The sequence below is a fragment of the Camelina sativa genome, chromosome 3, assembly GCF_000633955.1.
Source record: "Camelina sativa cultivar DH55 chromosome 3, Cs, whole genome shotgun sequence".
Taxonomy (NCBI): domain Eukaryota; kingdom Viridiplantae; phylum Streptophyta; class Magnoliopsida; order Brassicales; family Brassicaceae; genus Camelina; species Camelina sativa.
Genome location: NC_025687.1, coordinates 6,408,604 through 6,428,486, shown reverse-complemented (window position 1 = coordinate 6,428,486; position 19,883 = coordinate 6,408,604). Strand labels below are relative to the sequence as shown.

General features: G+C 37.6%; 7 protein-coding genes across 10 annotated transcripts; 4 read left to right on the top strand and 3 right to left on the bottom strand.

Annotated features, from left to right (window-relative positions):
* LOC104772926 (mitochondrial uncoupling protein 3) lies at positions 127-1,770 on the top strand. The gene is made up of 2 exons (XM_010497484.2): positions 127-590; positions 1,059-1,770. Exons 1-2 carry the CDS (start codon positions 222-224, stop codon positions 1,587-1,589), a joined length of 900 nt encoding a protein of 299 aa, XP_010495786.1. The 5' UTR covers positions 127-221; the 3' UTR covers positions 1,590-1,770.
* Positions 5,168-6,996, top strand: LOC104772913 (2-oxoglutarate-dependent dioxygenase DAO-like). Of its 3 annotated transcripts, none has more exons than XM_010497469.2 (3): positions 5,168-5,340; positions 5,607-6,152; positions 6,239-6,996. In XM_010497469.2, exons 2-3 carry the CDS (start codon positions 5,809-5,811, stop codon positions 6,816-6,818), a joined length of 924 nt encoding a protein of 307 aa, XP_010495771.1. In that variant the 5' UTR covers positions 5,168-5,340; positions 5,607-5,808; the 3' UTR covers positions 6,819-6,996. The 3 variants fall into 3 exon arrangements, with proteins under 3 accessions (XP_010495771.1, XP_010495777.1, XP_019098983.1); XM_010497475.2 differs by having other exon boundaries at positions 5,169-5,340; positions 5,743-6,152; XM_019243438.1 differs by lacking the exon at positions 5,168-5,340 and having other exon boundaries at positions 5,355-6,152.
* Positions 8,524-10,050, top strand: LOC104772904 (2-oxoglutarate-dependent dioxygenase DAO-like). Of its 2 annotated transcripts, none has more exons than XM_010497461.2 (3): positions 8,524-9,082; positions 9,233-9,554; positions 9,634-10,050. In XM_010497461.2, exons 1-3 carry the CDS (start codon positions 8,736-8,738, stop codon positions 9,964-9,966), a joined length of 1,002 nt encoding a protein of 333 aa, XP_010495763.1. In that variant the 5' UTR covers positions 8,524-8,735; the 3' UTR covers positions 9,967-10,050. The 2 variants fall into 2 exon arrangements, with proteins under 2 accessions (XP_010495763.1, XP_010495766.1); XM_010497464.2 differs by having other exon boundaries at positions 9,233-9,503; positions 9,634-10,049.
* On the bottom strand, positions 10,415-12,619 carry LOC104772894 (probable fucosyltransferase 9). The gene has a single exon (XM_010497453.2). The coding sequence runs from the start codon at positions 12,481-12,483 to the stop codon at positions 10,849-10,851; it is 1,635 nt and encodes a 544-aa protein (XP_010495755.1). The 5' UTR covers positions 12,484-12,619; the 3' UTR covers positions 10,415-10,848.
* Positions 13,007-13,992, bottom strand: LOC104778715 (probable fucosyltransferase 8). The gene has a single exon (XM_010503158.2). It carries the CDS (start codon positions 13,990-13,992, stop codon positions 13,150-13,152), a length of 843 nt encoding a protein of 280 aa, XP_010501460.1. The 3' UTR covers positions 13,007-13,149.
* Positions 14,041-15,348, top strand: LOC104778712 (putative pentatricopeptide repeat-containing protein At1g13800). Its single transcript, XM_010503157.1, has one exon. It carries the CDS (start codon positions 14,041-14,043, stop codon positions 15,346-15,348), a length of 1,308 nt encoding a protein of 435 aa, XP_010501459.1.
* On the bottom strand, positions 15,952-19,047 carry LOC104772885 (fucosyltransferase 6-like). Its single transcript, XM_010497445.1, has 3 exons — positions 18,815-19,047; positions 17,976-18,732; positions 15,952-16,781 (listed from the first exon to the last, which is right to left on the bottom strand). The coding sequence occupies exons 1-3, from the start codon at positions 18,975-18,977 to the stop codon at positions 16,088-16,090; spliced, it is 1,614 nt and encodes a 537-aa protein (XP_010495747.1). The 5' UTR covers positions 18,978-19,047; the 3' UTR covers positions 15,952-16,087.

Here is a 19,883-nt window from a genome sequence, read left to right as displayed (position 1 = left end):
AGCTCAAAACTATTGTCTACTTGAAAAATCATAATGCTTGCCACGTCGGTCTTTCATATTTTGCCACGTCGGATGTTATCTCTAAATTTTTGTATTTTAGAAAAATAATTAAAACGACGTCGTCAAGTATACTCAAACGATGTCGTATTGTTTTTGGGTAATTAAACTCTGTGTTCATGTGATGCACAGTGAGTTCAGTTTAGTAATAAATTCCGGTGAAAATGGAGCGGAGCCGAGTGGCCGGAGAATCGCCGACCGGAACGAGGATCCTGCTTGCGTCACTCTCTGCGATGGTCGCAGAGTCAGTTACGTTTCCGATTGATCTCACCAAAACCAGAATGCAGCTCCATGGTGCGCACCGGATTGGCGCTATCGGAGTCGTATCGGAGATTGCGAGGAAAGAAGGAGTGATTGGTCTTTACAAAGGTCTGTCTCCGGCGATTATGCGACACCTGTTCTACACGCCTATCAGAATCATCGGATACGAGAATTTGAAAGGATTCATCGTCAGATCTGAAGCTAACAACGGCGAGTCCCTTCCTCTCGCCACAAAGGCTCTCGTCGGAGGATTTTCTGGTGTTATAGCTCAGGTAACGGTGCTTCTTCATCTGTAAATATTTAGAGTCTTCTATTGACTTTTACGCTAGTTTGTGTTAATCGATTTTGAATATAACAATCGATCTCTATGTTTAGTTGCCATTGAAGATGCTATATAGAAGACGGTATTAAGAAGGGGATGTTGTCAAAAGTTTCTTGATTTTTAGGTGTTCAGAGTTAGCTGCTACTTTAGGTTGGTTTGAAGATGAGAATCCATTGAGATTCAAATGTTGGAATTCTCAGTCAGTGTGTTTCATATATCCTTAATCCAAATGATTTGATTGCTTGTTTGCTGCTACGTGTTACAATTAAGTTCCCTCAGTTCAGTGATTACCAATGGAAACTTGAAGTTCTATTGCGGCCTTGAAATGTGGCTATATTCTAGAATTGACCATTGAGTGTTATCTATATAGTACACCAAACTAAAAATGCTTCTTATTGTGTTCATACTAGAAATGCAGGTAGTGGCTAGCCCAGCTGATTTGGTTAAGGTGAGAATGCAAGCAGATGGTAGATTGGTGAGTCAAGGCCTGAAACCGAGATACTCAGGACCTATCGAAGCTTTCACCAAAATCCTACAGTCAGAAGGAGTAATAGGGCTATGGAAAGGTGTTCTTCCAAACATCCAGAGAGCATTCCTAGTTAATATGGGAGAGCTAGCTTGTTATGATCACGCCAAACACTTTGTCATCGATAAAAAGATCTTTGAGGATAACATTTACGCGCACACTCTTGCTTCTATAATGTCGGGTCTTGCTTCTACAACTTTGAGTTGTCCGGCTGATGTGGTGAAGACAAGGATGATGAATCAAGGCGAGAAAGCTGTGTACAGAAATTCTTACGACTGTTTGGTGAAGACTGTTAAGTTTGAAGGAGTAAGAGCTTTGTGGAAAGGTTTCTTCCCTACATGGGCAAGGCTTGGACCGTGGCAGTTCGTGTTTTGGGTTTCCTATGAGAAGTTTAGACAACTAGCAGGAATCTCTTCCTTCTAGACCTTTGAAATTGGAAAACAAATATCAGATTTGGGTTTCTTAGTCTTCTTACACATCTTGTAAGAAATTTGAGAAGTAGCATCAATCCTGATATGGTAAGAAGAGTATACCAAAATTTGGGCTTTAAATAGTAGGCCCAGATATTTATCTTCGAGTTTTCAAATTGATATTTTTTTCCTTTTTTCTTTTGTTATCGGCAATTATTATATTTCATACATGAATCTTGTTAAATAAAGTTTGGTTTTGAAAATTAGCCATTAACAAGATTTTGACATGTGTCAATTATCAATATGAGATTTTGACATGTGTAAATATTTAAGAGGAAGAATTTGATTACAATAAAAAGAAAATATTTTGTTTTAAAAAATGTTAATAAAGTAAAAAGATAATTGTAAACAATTTCAGAATTTAGAATTTTTTTTTTTTAAATAATTATAAGGAGGTTATATATATATATTTCATAAAATTCGAAATTATAATATTATTTACCTATTTTTTTAATTTTAAGTGATTAATTATAAAAAATAGAAAAAAAGATTAAGGAAAATATACTTTTAATTATTAATTCTAAATTTTGTACTCACTTCTATATAATCAAAGATCGTCTCATATTTAAATAATTTATTCAAAAACATTGATTTCAACTTTTTTTAATTGGGAATATATTTTAATGGAAAGATAAATTTTTTTTATTTTCTTAAAACCAAAATTTTCTACTACTTTCTCCTTTTTCGGTTGGAAATAATTTAGATTAATATGTTTACCAAAAAAATTAATATATGAGTCTTATTTTTCTAATACTGTATTTTAAATTTTATTGTAGTATTTTTAGATTGTTTTAATTTATATTTTAATCTTTGAATGATTTGGGATTCATATATTACCTTGCTTATAATTTTCTATTGTTTCTTTAATTATGCCAAATTATGTTTTTTTTCAATTTCTCAATGTTGATTGGTTGGTCAAAAACCCTTTTTTTTTTGCAAACATAATTGTTACCCTTATTCATTCAATCCTGAAGGGAGGTAACGAATAGAAGCTCATCAATCTAATGAATTGATAAAATAGGCTAATCAAACACAAGCGTACAACAAACATAGATAGATAGATTGGAAAAAATAAATCATTGTTGATAGATCCATAGGAGCTCAAAGACTCTGACACCCTGGTTTGCGGAAATGTTTAAAAGAATTGATTTAGCCACATACGTCACCAAAATGCACTTATTTTTTCAGTCAAAGGTCCTCAGAGAACTTCATGATAGGTGACCTTTCTGGAAGTGATTGTCGAAATTGTGCGAGTGAGGACAAAACACAAAAAATATCATTTGTTGATTTGTAAGGTCGGTAATCAAGTTTTTAAAGACTCCCAGACGTAACAAACCGGCCATCAAATATGGGTTGGTCCACAAGCCGAGAATAGATGTAGGACCCACTTGGGAAGGTGGGCCCATGGACGGAGAGTAGGCATGGGCTCACTAAACAATGTGACGGTTGAAGCGTTACAAAAACAGAGGCTACATCATGGTGTGTCAAAGACACTTTGTAACAACCAAACCCGTGGACCCCACTAGCCCCCCACTTGTTGCCCCAACGGACCGTCTGTGGACCCCGCTATCTCCCTTCTAGCCGCCCCAACGGACCCCAAGCTGGCCCTACAGGGCATCGATCCTAACCCCTCACTGTGGAAATGGAGCTAATCATCCAAATCCACCAGTAGGTTATTGGTTGGCCAGACGTTCCTTGAATCCTGGTCTACACCCTTTAACAATTTTCCCACAGGACAAGCTGTCACCCTTTAACAACCTTCCCACGGGTTGTTACACACTTCCACGAATACATTGAGAAATTTAGCATTAGTTATTATCAAAAGATTTTGTGACGATTGAAAAAGGTTTTGACGTTTATTGGTCGTCAGAGCAAGGTATTTTGAGATAACAAAAAAACGTGAACATTTTCTCTCCACACAAGATGAGGGTAGAGCCGAGGTTCTCTTTATGGTGGAGAAGGTTGGACACAAGGTTATCTACCCAACAGAGGAAGGTGGAGGAGGTTGGACGCAAGGTTATCTCTCCAAGGGAGGAAGGCAGAGCCAAGGTTCTCTCCATGATGGAGGAAGTTGGACGCAATGTTCTCTCCATAAGGGATGAGGGCGGAGCCGAGGTTTTTTCCATCGCGGTCATACATTATTGTGATGATACATCATTGATTAGTATATTATGTTATCTATAAACACATTAAGCCAACTATTTTACTTTCACTTTGGCATAATTACTATCACGAATACATTGGGAAATTTAACATTAGTTACTATCAAAAGATTTTTTTTGTGACGTTAGAAAATTGTTTTTACTTTCATTGATTGTCAGAACAAGTTATTTTGAGATAGCAAAAAGACGTGAACATATTTTCTCCACATAGGAGGAGGGCAGAGCCGAGGTTCTCCCTATGGTAGAGAAGGTTGGACACAAAGTTATCTCCGTAAGGGAGGAACGTGGAGGAGATTAGAGGCAAGGTTATATCTCCAAGGGAGAAAGGCGGAGCCAAACTTCTCTCCATGATGGAGATGGTTGGACGCAAGGTTCTCTCCATAAGGGATGAAGGCGGAGCCGATGTTTTCTCCATGGTGGTCATACATTATTATGATGATACATCATCATTGATTAGTATATTATGTAATATATTTTTTATTCAAAATGTTTTTTGAGCCAACTATTTTAGTAATTAAAAAACTATGCAGAAGTGAAAGTACTATACTTGGCTTAATGTGTTTATATAGACAATATCTAGATGGTGAAAAAAAAATATTTTTGTAACATACAAGAGTACATTTAGGTATAACAAAAAATATACTTTTAATAGTAACATACATAAAATATTTGTAAGTGGATATAAATCAGTATATTATAACAAAAATAAAATTTATATATAACATACAACAAATTTTAATAAATTTAATTTCATTTATAAAACTTTAAATCCGTACATCGAACGGGTCCTCATCGAGTTTCATATAAATTGCAATTTCTAAGGAAATTGTTATGTTGACACAAAATTTATGTCCAACAAAATATTGAATTTATGTATGTTCTTTGAGATTTTTGTTCATGTATAAAGTAGAAAGGAATATTTGCGTATATGCATTGTATTTACTATTCGTTAGCTTTTGGATTGGATGAATTCAGATTCAGAGTATATTTAGATTAAAAGTTTAAAACATTTTTAGTTCGTTGCGGAAATTGACGTCATATTCTTTGTCTATTTATCATATCAAAGAAGATAGATATCTGAGACACTTGTGAAGCTCGCCAACGGACAAAAGGAAAATGCTTCTCTTTCAAACTTGCTAAGAGACATACAGTTTTAGAGATCAAAATTTCGATTCTGTGATTGTACATTTATAAAGAGGTCATGTAATTCAGCTGCTCATTCTTCAGCAAAATTTGGTTGTCAAGATGTTGAATACTATGTCGAATATGTAACAAAGCCTATTTGGCTCTTACAACAACTTTGTAATGTTTCAGTTTAAATCAATATATTTTCTTTGGGAAAAAAAAAAAAAAAAAAAAAAGAAGATATCTGAGGGACAAAACATAACTCTGTCAGCAGAAAAGTCTCTGTAGATCCAATTTCTTCAAGTTCGTTTCCGTTCTTCTGTCTTAATAGTCACTCTGACTCTACACGTCGTCTACTCCTTTTATCTTCTCGAGAAAATCTAGAGACAGTAAGAAGTTCCCCGACGATACTAAAAGGTACTCTTTTTTAGTTCTGAAAAACTCTTGTCAATAGTAGACAAAGAAGAGAATCAACTTTAGACGTAATTGATGTTTACCCAGAATAAGCAATCACATTCTGTTATGTTTAGCCTAATTTTATAGTGGGTTTTCTTCAATTTAGATGTAAATTTATTTTCTCTGATGACTATTTTAGCTGTCTGAATCGTCACGTTATAGATCACTAGCCAATTTTAAGATACATAAGTTTTTTCTTCCTCTGATTCGTTGGAACTTGGATGTAGGTCTTTCTCGAATTCAGACTTCTGTTTTGATCAGAGTTGGTGGAACTAATTTTATACACGGATCTCATCGATGACGGCACTCTCTAATGATGTTTTGTTTTTTTTTTTTTCTCTTTCTCTATATCATTGGCCTTAGGTTGTTGTGTTGACTGTTGAGTAGAGAAAGACTTCTACTTGTTTTTGAACCTCTCTGTTGAAGGTAATGGCGGAACTAAATGGAGTCATGCCGACCATAGACTTAGGAGAGGTTTCTGATAAGATTTTGAATCAGAAAATTCGTGAAGCGAGTGAGAGATGGGGATGTTTTAGGGTGATTAACCATGGGGTCTCATTGTCTTTGATGGCTGAGATGAAAAGGACTGTTATTGATCTCTTTGAGCGTCCATACGAGGTGAAACTGCGTAACACCAATGTGTTACTAGGTAGTGGTTACAGAGCTCCAAATGAAACCAATCCTTACTATGAAGCATTATGCCTCTATGACATGGCTTCTCCTCAAGCTGTCAATACCTTTTGTGACCAACTCGAAGCTTCTGCAGATCAAAGGTTAATTTCTGTTTTTCTTTGGTCGCAAAAGGGTTCTTGTGATGGAAACATTGATTGATGTCTTGATGGAACTTTGGAGTTTGCAGGGAGATTATGGTTAAGTATGCAAAAGCTATCAATGGTCTTGCAACGGATTTGGTGAGGAGGTTAGCAGAGAGTTATGGATTGGTTGAGACCGACTTTTTCAATGGATGGCCAAGCCAGTTTCGGATTAACAAATATCATTTCAAACCCGAAGCAGTCGGGAAGCTCGGTGTGCAGTTACACACGGATTCCGGGTTCTTGACCATTCTTCAAGATGATGAAAATGTTGGTGGCCTTGAAGCTATGGACAGTTCTTCAGGAAACTTTTTCCCCATAGACCCGTTGCCAAACACGCTTGCTATCAACCTCGGGGACATGGCTACGATATGGAGCAATGGAAGATTGTGCAATGTGAAGCATAGAGTGCAATGCAAAGAAGCAACAATGAGGTATTCTATTGCTTCCTTCTTATTGGGACCAATGGATACAGATTTGGAACCTCCAAGTGAGTTTGTGGATGCAGAACATCCGAGACTATACAAGCCTATTAGTCACGAAGGGGTACGAAATATTAGAATGACTAAAAAATTGCATGATGGAGAAGCTCTCAAGCTTATTACGCATGAAGAGTTAGATAATTGACCTGGCTACAGGGCATTGTAAGATGGTTACGTTGTGGATTTAGAAAACTGCAGATTATTGTCGAAGTCCCTAGGAATGAGAAATAAAGATGTCTTTTTTTTTTTTTTGGTGGTTCAAAAATAAAGATGTATACCTATTGGATTGTTGCACAATATATGAAATTTTTACCTTTAGTTTTCTTTGTGGATGCAATACTACTCTTGATCTTCTGACAAAGAGAAGAATTTTTTTTTATCTAAATCATATTCAGTACCTGTAGAGTTGTTAACTTGTTATATTAAAGATTGGAGTCCGGAAGTAAATAGTCTGGTTTTGTCCAAATCGCCACTTGTACTTGAACCTGAGCATTATCACAAAACTATTGGTAGATTGATCCACTTGTAGATTGAAATTATTATATACTACCGGCATAATTTTGCTTATTGTGTTCTTGAGTTGGCACAATTTATGCAAGAATCATTGGCGTGCAACTTGAAGAGTAGTTCGATATCTAAATTACACAGAAGGCAGATGCATGCACCTCCTTGGTGCCGGTGGCTGTAGATCCGCCCATGACGCCACATGTATCTCAAACCACTATATTATATGTCTATGTTACTATGTATACCAATATCACTAGACTACATCAGTTTGGTCGATTTAATGTATCTACTTTTGAGTAATTTGGAAAAAAAAATAAGCAAAAGATAGAAAAGATTAATTTAGAAAGTTGTACCGGTAGACTTTAGTGGTTTGTATACATCACTATATATCCAAATTACAATTTGCATGTATGTATGTATGTATGTATGTATGTTTTTTAGTGAAATTATGCCGGTAGTAGATAATAAATTTCTCGTGGAAAGATCTGTGCAAACTGCAAATGCATCGACGTAAGTTGCTTCTCTATACAGAATTGGCCAATTGGGACTTTTCTAACTTTTTTTGCCTTGAATGAGCAAACCCTTTCCCAATACATCTACTCATTTGTTTTCTCGAGAAAATCTAGAGACAGTATAAAGATCCCCGACGAAATTCCTTAATTAAGGTACTCTTCTATTTCTAAAAACTCTTTAAAAAGTAAAAACTCTCCATTTAGTTTTTAATTTCTATACAACCATTAGACTAAGTAGGGTTTTGCGTTGACTTGTGCATGCATATTAGTTAAATAATCTAATTATACGTAGTCCGCCAGATATACGACTGTAAGACCATGTATATTGTATACTGTTATATATGAAGTGTAATTAAATGTAATCAAATAATTGAAGGGCCTTTAAGATAAGTCAGAGGATAATGGAAACAACTCAACAAGGCTCCATGGACATGTCCCTAACACATGGTGTGTCAAGATCTATGGGGTTGTTGAGAATCCAATACTTTAATCGACCTTAGATCTTGAGCTACGTAACCAAATCTCTGGTCAGACTTTTATCTTATGCATACTCAAGAGATATACATCTCAGCAAGCGTCTTATAAAACTCTTTTGACCAAAAAAAATTAGAGAAAGAGTAAGAAGAACTCTCTGTTTCCAAGCATACATAGACACCCACTCACTGACACGCACAATCTATCTTCAGCCTCACACTATCTAGATATAAACGTGTTGCACGTTTTTTTTATTTTTTTTTGGAAATTCCACGTGACGCACGCTCTTCATTAACCCTTTTTAGATATATTAGGTTTTCCATATATTTGTTTCTTCCTCTTCGTTCAAACGTCTTTGTTGAAATAAACTACCTAACATGGTACCGATGATCAATTATGAGAGAGAGAACGTTTTTGTCTAATTACATATTGTTACGTCATTCTCTCGTAGGATGGTCTTCTTTATAACATTGGACAAAGGTTGTGTTAGAAAGTAGCCAACATCCTACTTTTCAACTCCCCTTCGTACCAAGAAGATCTCGGTTCTCGGAGAAAATATCTCATAATCAATGGCGGATTCGAGTGGAGTCGTCATTCCAATTATAGACTTGAAAGATGTTTCTGATAAGTGCTTGAATCAAAAAATCCGTGAAGCAAGTGAGGAATGGGGATGTTTCATGGTGACAAACCATGGAGTTCCACTGTCTTTGATGGCTAAGATGAAGAAGAGTGTTAGAGATCTCCATGAACTTCCATGTGAGGTGAAAAGACGAAACATTGATGTGATACTAGGAACCGGTTACAAGCCTCGAAGTGATTTGAATCCTTTGTATGAATCATTTGGTCTTTTTGACATGGCATCTCCTCAAGCTGTCAATAGCTTTTGTGACCAACTTGATGCCTCTACGGATCAAAGGTTTCTTTTCTTTTCACCTTTTCTTTTATGTCGTTATATATTGCACATTTGGTCCGGTTCAGATTATATCAAAACACAAGGGCACCCAAAGTTATATATTGCGATGGAACTTTGATTTTATGTTTTTTGTTTTGTTTTTGGTTATTGCAGGGAGATTATGCTTAAGTATGGAAAAGCTATTGATGGTCTTGCACGGGATCTAGCAAGGAGATTAGCGGAGAGTTACGGAGTAAAGGATCCACAATTTTTTAGAGGATGGCCGAGCCAGTTTCGGATGAACAAATATCATTTTAAACCGGAAACAGTTGGAAGACTTGGTGTGTCTTTACACACAGATCTTGGTTTCTTGACCATTCTTCAAGGTGATGAGGATGTTGGTGGGTTTGAAGTCATGGACAACTCTTCAGGATCTTTTGTCCCCGTAAGCACGTTGCCGAACACGCTTCTTGTCAACCTTGGTGACATGGCTACGATGAGTTCAAAAATGTGTTACGTTGAATCTAAACCCATGAAAATTAAACACAACTCTTGTTGGTTTTTTTCTCTGACAGATTTGGAGCAATGGGAGGTTGTGCAATGTGAAGCACAGAGTGAAATGCATAGACGCAAAAGTAAGGATTTCTATATCCTCATTCCTATTAGGACCAGTGGATAGTGATCTCGAAGCACCGGGTGAGTTTGTGGATGCTGATCATCCAAGACTATACAAGCCTATCAGCGACGTAGGCCTAAAAAAGATTAGACTGAGCAAGGATCTGCATGCAGGCGAATCTCTCAACTTTATAACCATAAAAGACTTAAACGACTCAATGATATATAAGGCGGCTGCATGTAATACGATTCAACATGAACTGTCCTCAAAAATTGTTTTTACCTTTCCATAGCTACACAAATAAAAGATGCACCGTCATCATATATAATTTTGTTGCTAAGTAATTATGTTATTTATTTTGTTTAAAAGTTTTATTTTATACTAATAATTATGGAAAAGATTAAAGAAGCTGTTAAATCTATATTCTCATACAAATATAGTTTTAAAGGCTGGGCCATGCATTCACAATGACAGACTATATTCATTCAAATGTCTCACCATTGCAGAGTGGTTATGATTTTCAGATCATATCATAAAATCATAACCTTAAAACTCTCTCAAATTACGTATATAAAGATATTCACATCGAGAATTGGGTACAATATAAATTAATTAAAGTTTTTGGACATTATAAAAGATAATCAATATTTCAGGGGCTTACTTGCAATTCTTTAGAAATAAAGTAGGATACTGAATAAACGTGTGCTAGTCACGTGCTCATATTTCTACTTGTGGGAAAATAGCGAAAAAGTGACTCGCGATCTGACTCACTGATTTTGCAAATCGTCGTCGCGGTCAGTGAAATTAATTAGTCGGCAATCTCACCGAGATCAGAGAGAAATCGAAATACGGCGATGTAAGATACCATCTCTTCATTGTTGCGAAGCTGAAGTTACATAAATTTAGGGCAACGAAGATGGAGAGTAACAGTTACAGTTCTCTACGAAAAAAACCCTATAAATCATCTGGGTAATCAAATACCTTAAATCCCAAGGCTCCGATCTTTGTAAGTCTGGATTCAGAGATGTGACCAGAACAGCTTTAAGTTTAGGTGTTCTTGATATGTTAGTTTGTTGTTATTCTAAATTCAGGTAACAGTTTCTCTCTTTGTGTACAAGATACAGTCCAAAGCCAATGATGAACATAACAAAAGAAGATGAAGCGAGCGTTACTATCAAAATTCATCGTAGACATCAACTAGCTTAAGGCCTGTGGTCCAATCCTCACAATACCTAACAAAAGGGGTGGTTTTGATTGTCTTGGCTTGACAACCATGGAGAGGAGCTCTAAGAAAGCAAGGCTCCATCGACATGGCCCTAACACATGGTGGATCAGGAGCTATGCGGCTCCTTGGTTCGTAGAGTATCCATGGCTTTAATCCCCCAAGGCCTTGAGCTACGTATCCAAAGGTAGACCTTGTGCTTGTGACAAGTTTATCAGTTAAGCTTAGGAGATAGATTTCGGCTAGCGCCTTTTGGTCATGAACCTTCTTGTCTGTTTGTTGAACCTTTTCTCCACTTGGCTGATAAACTTCAATGATCTCTCCTGACCAATTTGGTCTTTCCAAAAACATGTTCTGTAGTTTTTCAGAGTACTCTGGATGCAGAGATGTGATCAGCACAGCTTTCAGCTTTGGGCTTGTTGATGATGTGTTAGTGACTTGTGATTCTGGTGTGGCCAATTCAGGTAGAAGTTTCTCTCTTTGTGTACAGGATAGGATCTGATCCATCACGTGCTGGAAATATCCAGCGGGTTTGCTAAACACTCGTATTTGAATCCCAAGTCTCTCGTCTGCTCTAGATAAGTAAGCATCGTAGGACCTTGTGATCATACCCCAGACTTTGTTTGTTGGGTGAAAAAGATACCGAGCCAAATGGTGAAAGACGGTATCTTTCTGTGGGAATAGCTTAATGAGTTCGGCTTGGAAACCTTGGATCAACCATAGAGATGGAACAAAGTAAAGGTTGGATTTGACGACAAGCCAAGGGACTTTGCCAAGTAAAGCTTGATCTCCTTCACAGAAGAACATTTTATCATGATCCCTGGAATCATGGAAAATATCAAGATAAAGATGTGACGGTATTGTGGTTGAGTTAATGGCATGATTCTTCAACATTGTTCCGTAACAACGCGAGTGCTTCTGGTTGAAGCTATCTAACTGATTCGTCAATGGAAAATCTAGAGGAAGTAGCCAGGAAGTCTCTGGAAAAGGCTCGCAGAAGAGGTCAGGAATATCATTCCGTTGGTCAACAAGCACGATTCTCTCTGTCAAGAGAGCATAGAGGAAGACAGAGACCAGAGAAAGCATTCTGTTTCCCAGCCCAAACATAGGCATCCACACTACATAACGACATTCATGATCACCAGAGCTTCTTACATCGTTGTTACCAAGCTGCTCTGTAGCTCTCTTGTAAGCCTTTGTGCCAGGACCCCAATGCTTGTGAAGTCTCTCGTAACTTCTAAGCTTAGCAACAAGATATCCAGATGGTTTGTATGGTGAAGGTTTGCGCAAAGACGGGTGATGATACCTACTCAAGCAAGATTTCTCATCAAACTCTGTAGCAAGAAGCCCTCCTAGCAGTTTCTCCCTCGGTTGTTTAAAACCTTTTTTAAGAAGATGACAGAGAGAGAGAAGATGAGTGAGATTTTTGTTTCTGCTGAAGTAAATTGACCCATAAAGATGAATGATCTTGTTATCTGCAGTGAATGTAAAATCAGACTTGTGGCGGTTGAAGAAGTTGGAGGATGATAGTAGTAGCAACACCAAGCTAAGTACTAAGCACGTGGTGATTGTTATCGTTAACTTCATACCGGAGAGATCCTAATTGAGATGTTTTCTTCCTGTTTTCCACTTTGTTGCATGTATGATGTTAGTACTGATTATGGTTTGAGGATGAAAGAGATGGAAATGAAATATGTTATGAGACTATCAAGAGGTGAAGGAAATGAAAACTAATAGGTTTGCTTCTAATTATCTTACTAATATACTATATCTTAAATACTCCAAAAAGATATTTCTTAGAGAGAAACTGAAAACCTCTAATCATATAAGTTTACTACATGCCATATATTATGTTTAATTATTCTTATTTTTTTCTTAAACAAATCTTAATTTGAGAAAAAAATAAACAAATTTTAATCTATACTAAAAGTGTTTTGAAAGAGAATCTCACAATTTATGATTCAATAATATGTTTCCATAGTACTTTTTGTAAGTAACTGTTTTCAAAATAGTGACATACTCTCAATTATTAACTTTATATTTATGGAATAAAATATGCAAATTTGTGTTGAATAAAAATACAAAATTAAAACATAAGTAGATGATAATTAATACAGCAAAGGTTCAAATTATATAAAATTAGCTACCATGAAACCAAAATTAATAATTTAATAAGAACTTTGGTGAGGATGCTAAGTTTTTTAAGGCATCTGAAAAGAATCGAATTCAAAATATTCCGTGAAGGTCTGTCCGTCAGAGAAGCCTGTGATCTGCGGGATCAACTAGCTTAAGGCCTGTGATCCGATCCTCGCAATACTTAACAAAAGGGGTGGTCTTCACTTTCTTAGCTTGGCAACCATAGAGTGGAGCTCTAAGGAAACATGGCTCCATTGACACGGCTCGAACACATGGTGGATCAGGAGCTGTGTGGTTCTTTGGCTTGTAGAGTATCCATGGCCTTAATCCTCCAAGACCTTGAGCAACGTATCCGAACGTAGATGAGTCGCTCGTGACAATGTGGTCCGTTAAACTTAGAAGATATATCTCAGCGAGTGCCTTTTGGTCGTGAAGCTTCTTGTCTGTTTGCTGATACATTTCTTGGCTTGGTTGGTAAACTTGTATTATGTCTCCTGTTGAACTGGGACCTTCCCAGTACATACTCCTTAGTTTCTCCGAGTACTCTGGGTAAAGAGATGTGACAAGAACTGCTTTGAGTTTTGGGCTTCTTGATGTAATAGTGACGAATTGTGGTTCTGAAGCAAACACTTGAGGTAACAGTTTCTCTCGTTGTGTACAAGCTAGGATTTGGCTCATGACGTGCTGGAAATATCCATCCGGCATGCTAAACACTCGTACTTGAATCCCGAGTCTCTCGTCTGCTCTTGATAAATAAGCATTGTAGGATCTTGTGATCATGCCCCAAACCTGGTTTGTGGGGTGAATTAGATAGCGAGCCAGATGGTGAAAGACTGTTTCTTTCTGTGGGAATAGCTTGCTTAGTTCAGTTTGGAAACTAGGGATCAACCATAAAGATGGAATGAAGTAAAGGTTTGTGTTGAAGACCAACCAGGGGACTCTGCGATTATTGAGGGACATCGCAAGAATATGAATATACCTAAAGCTTTGGATGTTTTTTGTAAAATGATGGAGAAAAATGTAAGAATAAATCGTGTGATTGTAAGCTCAGTCCTTCAGTGCATTTGTCAGATGGGAAATTTCTCTGAAGCTTATTTTTGGTTTAAAAAGTTTAGAGAGATGAACATCACTCTTGATAGGGTTTGCTACAATGTCGCATTTGATGCTTTGGGAAGGCTTGGCAAAGTAGAAGAAGCTATTAAGTTGTTTCGAGAAATGACGGGTAAAGGAATAGCTCCTGACGTCATCAACTACACGACTTTGATACGTGGTTGCTGTCAACAAGGTAAAAGTTCTGAGGCCTCTCGTTTGATGACTGAAATGGAAAGAACAGTTAAAACACCTGATATTATTATATATAATGTACTTGCCGGTGGATTAGCTAGGAACGACCTTGCAGAAAAGGCACATGAAACTCTAAAACGAATGGAAGATCGTGGGGTAAAGCCCACTTCCGTTACACACAGCATGGTCATTGAAGGCTTCTTTGCTGCTGGTAGAATAGACAAGGCTGAAGCTTTCTATAAGAGTATGGAACATCGATCTCGGGAAAACGATGTAAGTATGGTAAAAGGTTATGTTGAGGCTGGCTGTCTTGATCAGGCCTATGAAAGATTCATTACATTAGAATTCCCTCTTCCCAAGAGTGTGTATTTTACTCTATTCACTAGTCTTTGCGCCCAGAAGGATTATATCAGCAAAGCTCAAGACTTACTGGATAGAATGTGGGAACTTGGAGTCGAACCTGAGAAGATCATGTATGGAAGGTTAATAGGTGCTTGGTGTCGAGTTAATAATGTGAGAAAAGCCCAGCAGTTTTTTGAAATATTACTTAGTAAAGAGATTATCCCTGATTTGTTCACTTACACAATCATGATTAACACCTGTTGCCGGTTAAACAAGCTGAAGCAAGCTTATGCCCTTTTTCAAGACATGAAGAGGAAAAATGTTAAACCTGATGTGGTAACATACACAGTTTTGCTCAATAATATGCCACACTTGGATATGAAGATGGAAATGGAAGCCTTTGATGTTAAACCAGACGTTGTTTACTACACGGTTTTGATTGATCAGCAGTGCAAGATTCAGGATCTTCAAAAGGCGGAAAGGATCTTTGATGAAATGATAGGTAGTGGATTGGAGCCTGATGCTATGCCTTACACAGCACTAATAGCTTGTTGTGTTAGGGATGGATCTGTACATAAGGCGGTCACACTTATGCAAGAGATGTCGGAAAAGAAGATTGAGCCAACTGAAGCTTCCGTGTTTATAGTGCACTATGCTAGAATAATGGCCAAGCTACTTCGTAGAAGATGATCCAAAAATTTATGAAGAGAGCTTATATCTAGAAGGTCAAGAAACACGGTTACATGTATTAAGAATAGAGTTCTTTATCAGTGTATCACCGTAAATGAGGATGTGAACTCTCTGTTGCACTTCTTCTTCGGGAAAGAAAAAAGGACCGAGATGGGACCGCTACGTTTCGCCGTTTCCTATGGAGCTTGAGAACAGAGGAACCATAAAGGTAGAAACTTTGCTCATTCCCCCTAGAGAATTAACCAGTTCTATGTTTTAACATTTGGTAAATGATGTTTTTGATTCGTACACTTTTGAATGTGAGAAGATTTTGATTCCTAATACACAACACTACATGATGCAGGGATTCAGGTAAGCACGATAAAATCACCAAGAAGGACGAGGTATCAGAAGCTCTGAAACAGAGGATTTTCAAAGGTCGCTGACACCCAGAAAACCTCACGAGGATGTTAACGACAGAGCCTTGATTCGTAAGTAAATGTAAATAATGTTCTGTGCATTAACATATTAATACAGAGGATGTAACTGTAAACTGTAAAGTGTTAAGATATTCCATTAAGCATTCAAACATGATTCCTTTATATTTGTGTATGCAACACTAAATAATATAATTATTGACGACTCTAAAAAGAAAGATAAAAGCGTTGATTGTTACATTACATACAATCAGAAGAATTCATCAAAGATTCTCTGTTTTAGTAACTCACAGTCCAATAGAAGCAGCTATAGTAAATAAGATCTATAACTCATCAAATAGCTTAAGCCCATCGTTCCCACGATCCTCACAATGCCTGACAAAAGGAACTACCTTCCCTGAGTCAGTTCCCCAATCGGCTTCACATCCATGAGACGGAGGAGTAAGGTGACAAGGGTCCATCGACGTGGATCGAATACACGGTGGATTAGGAGCTGTTGGACCTGTTGGCTGATAGAGTAACCATGGCTTCAACGCTCCAAGACTGTGAGCAACATATCCAAATGTAGACCTTGCGCTTGTGACAATGTTATCAGTTAAACTTAGAAGATACATCTCGGCAAGCGCCTTTTGGTCGTGAAGCTTCTTGTCTGTTTGTTGAACCCTTTCTCCACTTGGCTGATAAACTTCAATTATCTCTCCTGTTGAAGTCGGTCTTTCCCAATACATGTTCTTTAAGTTGTCAGAGTACTCTGGATACAAAGATGTGACAAGAACAGCCTTAAGTTTCTGTCTTTTCGTTATATTGACTTTTGGTTCTTCTCGTGCAGCTGCCTCAGGTAAGAGTTTCTCTCTTTGTACACAAGAGACAACCTGATCCATAACATGCTGGAAGTATCCAGGTCGATCACTGAATATCCGTACTTGAATCCCGAGCGTCTCGTCTGCTCTTGATAAGTAAGCATTGTAGGATCTTGTGATCAAGCCCCAAACTTGGTTCGTGGGGTGAAAAAGATACCTAGCCAGATGGTGAAAGACAGCTTCTTTCTGCGGGAACATCTTCATTAGTTCGGTTTGGAAAGTTGGATTCAACCACAGAGAAGGAACAAAGTAGACATTGGCTTTGACAATCAACCAAGGGACTTTGTCGACTAAAGACTGATCGTTTTGGCAGAAGAACATCTTGTCATTGTCCCTTGAATCATGAAGAATGTGAAGATACAGATGCGGCGGGATTAAAGTCGAGTTGATGGCATGATTGTTCAACATTGTTCCGTAACNTTATATTGACTTTTGGTTCTTCTCGTGCAGCTGCCTCAGGTAAGAGTTTCTCTCTTTGTACACAAGAGACAACCTGATCCATAACATGCTGGAAGTATCCAGGTCGATCACTGAATATCCGTACTTGAATCCCGAGCGTCTCGTCTGCTCTTGATAAGTAAGCATTGTAGGATCTTGTGATCAAGCCCCAAACTTGGTTCGTGGGGTGAAAAAGATACCTAGCCAGATGGTGAAAGACAGCTTCTTTCTGCGGGAACATCTTCATTAGTTCGGTTTGGAAAGTTGGATTCAACCACAGAGAAGGAACAAAGTAGACATTGGCTTTGACAATCAACCAAGGGACTTTGTCGACTAAAGACTGATCGTTTTGGCAGAAGAACATCTTGTCATTGTCCCTTGAATCATGAAGAATGTGAAGATACAGATGCGGCGGGATTAAAGTCGAGTTGATGGCATGATTGTTCAACATTGTTCCGTAACAACGAGAGTATCTCATGTTGTAGCCGTTGATCTGTTTCATCAATGGGAATTCAAGAGGAAGCAACCATGAGGTACCTGGAAACGGCTCGCAGAAGAGATCACTTATATCTTTGCTTTGATCAACAAGAACGACTCTCTCAGTCAACATAGCGTAGAGGAAGACAGAGGCAAGAGTAAGTATTCTGTTCCCAAGACCGTAAACCGCAACCCACACGATGTATCTGCATTCACCAACAGACTTGTTTGCATAATTCTCATCATCATGACCAAGAAGCTCTGTTGCTTTCTTGTAAGCATCTGTGCCTGGACCGCAACGCTTGTGANGAAGTATCCAGGTCGATCACTGAATATCCGTACTTGAATCCCGAGCGTCTCGTCTGCTCTTGATAAGTAAGCATTGTAGGATCTTGTGATCAAGCCCCAAACTTGGTTCGTGGGGTGAAAAAGATACCTAGCCAGATGGTGAAAGACAGCTTCTTTCTGCGGGAACATCTTCATTAGTTCGGTTTGGAAAGTTGGATTCAACCACAGAGAAGGAACAAAGTAGACATTGGCTTTGACAATCAACCAAGGGACTTTGTCGACTAAAGACTGATCCTTTTGGCAGAAGAACATCTTGTCATTGTCCCTTGAATCATGAAGAATGTGAAGATACAGATGCGGCGGGATTAAAGTCGAGTTGATGGCATGATTGTTCAACATTGTTCCGTAACAACGAGAGTATCTCATGTTGTAGCCGTTGATCTGTTTCATCAATGGGAATTCAAGAGGAAGCAACCATGAGGTACCTGGAAACGGCTCGCAGAAGAGATCACTTATATCTTTGCTTTGATCAACAAGAACGACTCTCTCAGTCAACATAGCGTAGAGGAAGACAGAGGCAAGAGTAAGTATTCTGTTCCCAAGACCGTAAACCGCAACCCACACGATGTATCTGCATTCACCAACAGATTTTTCTGCATAATTCTCATCATCATGACCAAGAATCTCTGTTGCTTTCTTGTAAGCATCTGTGCCAGGACCGCAACGCTTGTGAAGCTTCTCGTAGTTTCTAAGCTTAGAGATGAGGTACTCAGAAGGCTTGTACGGTGAAGGCTTGCGGTACAACAAAGATTGTTGATACCTACTCTGGCAAGAACCTTCATCGAAATCAGCGGTTAAAAGCCCTCCGATCAGTTTATCCCTCGGTGTTTCAGGTTCCTTTGAATCTGTTAACAAGAACTATAAAGTCAAAAAAGAGTAATTCTCTCTAGTTACACAAAAAAAAAAAGATGGATGGGTTTTATTTACCGTTGGATGTAGCAACAAGAAGCTGGCTGTTGAAGTTGGTTGAGGATGATAACAACATTATAGACCATATAAGTAAGCCACTAATGATTACAGTTAGCAGAATCTTCATATTCGAACCCAGAGTCCTGAATACTTCGCCGGAGATCTGAAGTTTTTGATACATGTTGACTTAACGAGTTTGATCAGTTATAACTAAGAGATGATTCAAAAAGAGTTATATATCTAGCGTGAGTTTCAACTCTTGATTCTTAACTAAAGGTGAAGAAACAATGTAATCTAGTATAATACTACGTGTTTTGAATATTCTAATGGGTCATTGTTAAGTTGTGACAATCAACGAACTTCGTAACGTGACTCCACATTTGTTTAATATTTATATTAAAAAAAAAAGTCTTTGATCTTCGATTTATGTGACTCATTATCAAGCTGTGTAGTATTATTAACAATTTAACATTAAGGAAGGAATAAGCAACAAGCCTCATAATGTTGAGAACTTGGAATGTAAACCATACATCACATGTCACGTATTAGTTTGTGAATTTGACTATAATCATATTCTATTCTTTCGTCTATGGAAATAAGATTAATCAGATCCGGAAGTTCGCGTTGTTGACTACGAAGAATTAATAAAGAAAAGTAAACAAATTCGATTTTATTATACATCTTATTGATTGATAAAGCCATCCCTAGCTTCCTAAAACAGCCTAATTTTGTAACTTTTACTCCCTTGATTGATAATTCAACTTTTTAATGTTTAGCTAAGCAAGTCGAGTTTCTTATAGAAAACTTATTGCAACTACTAAACGACTGTTTTTTTCCTAATGAAAACGTATGGAATATGGGGAATTGAGTCAGTCAATTGTTAAAACGTATGGAATTAAATAATAGCTTGTTGCAGCTAAACTCAAAATTAAGAGATAAACAGCCTATCCCCGACCTTTCACTAAACCAAACCAAAATCAATGATTAAACCAGCCTAAACCAAGGAACCAAAATAAAACATCAGTGATAAGGGTTTTTTTAGAGAATGAATGTTCCACATATAACTGGAAAACTATGTTGAAATCTC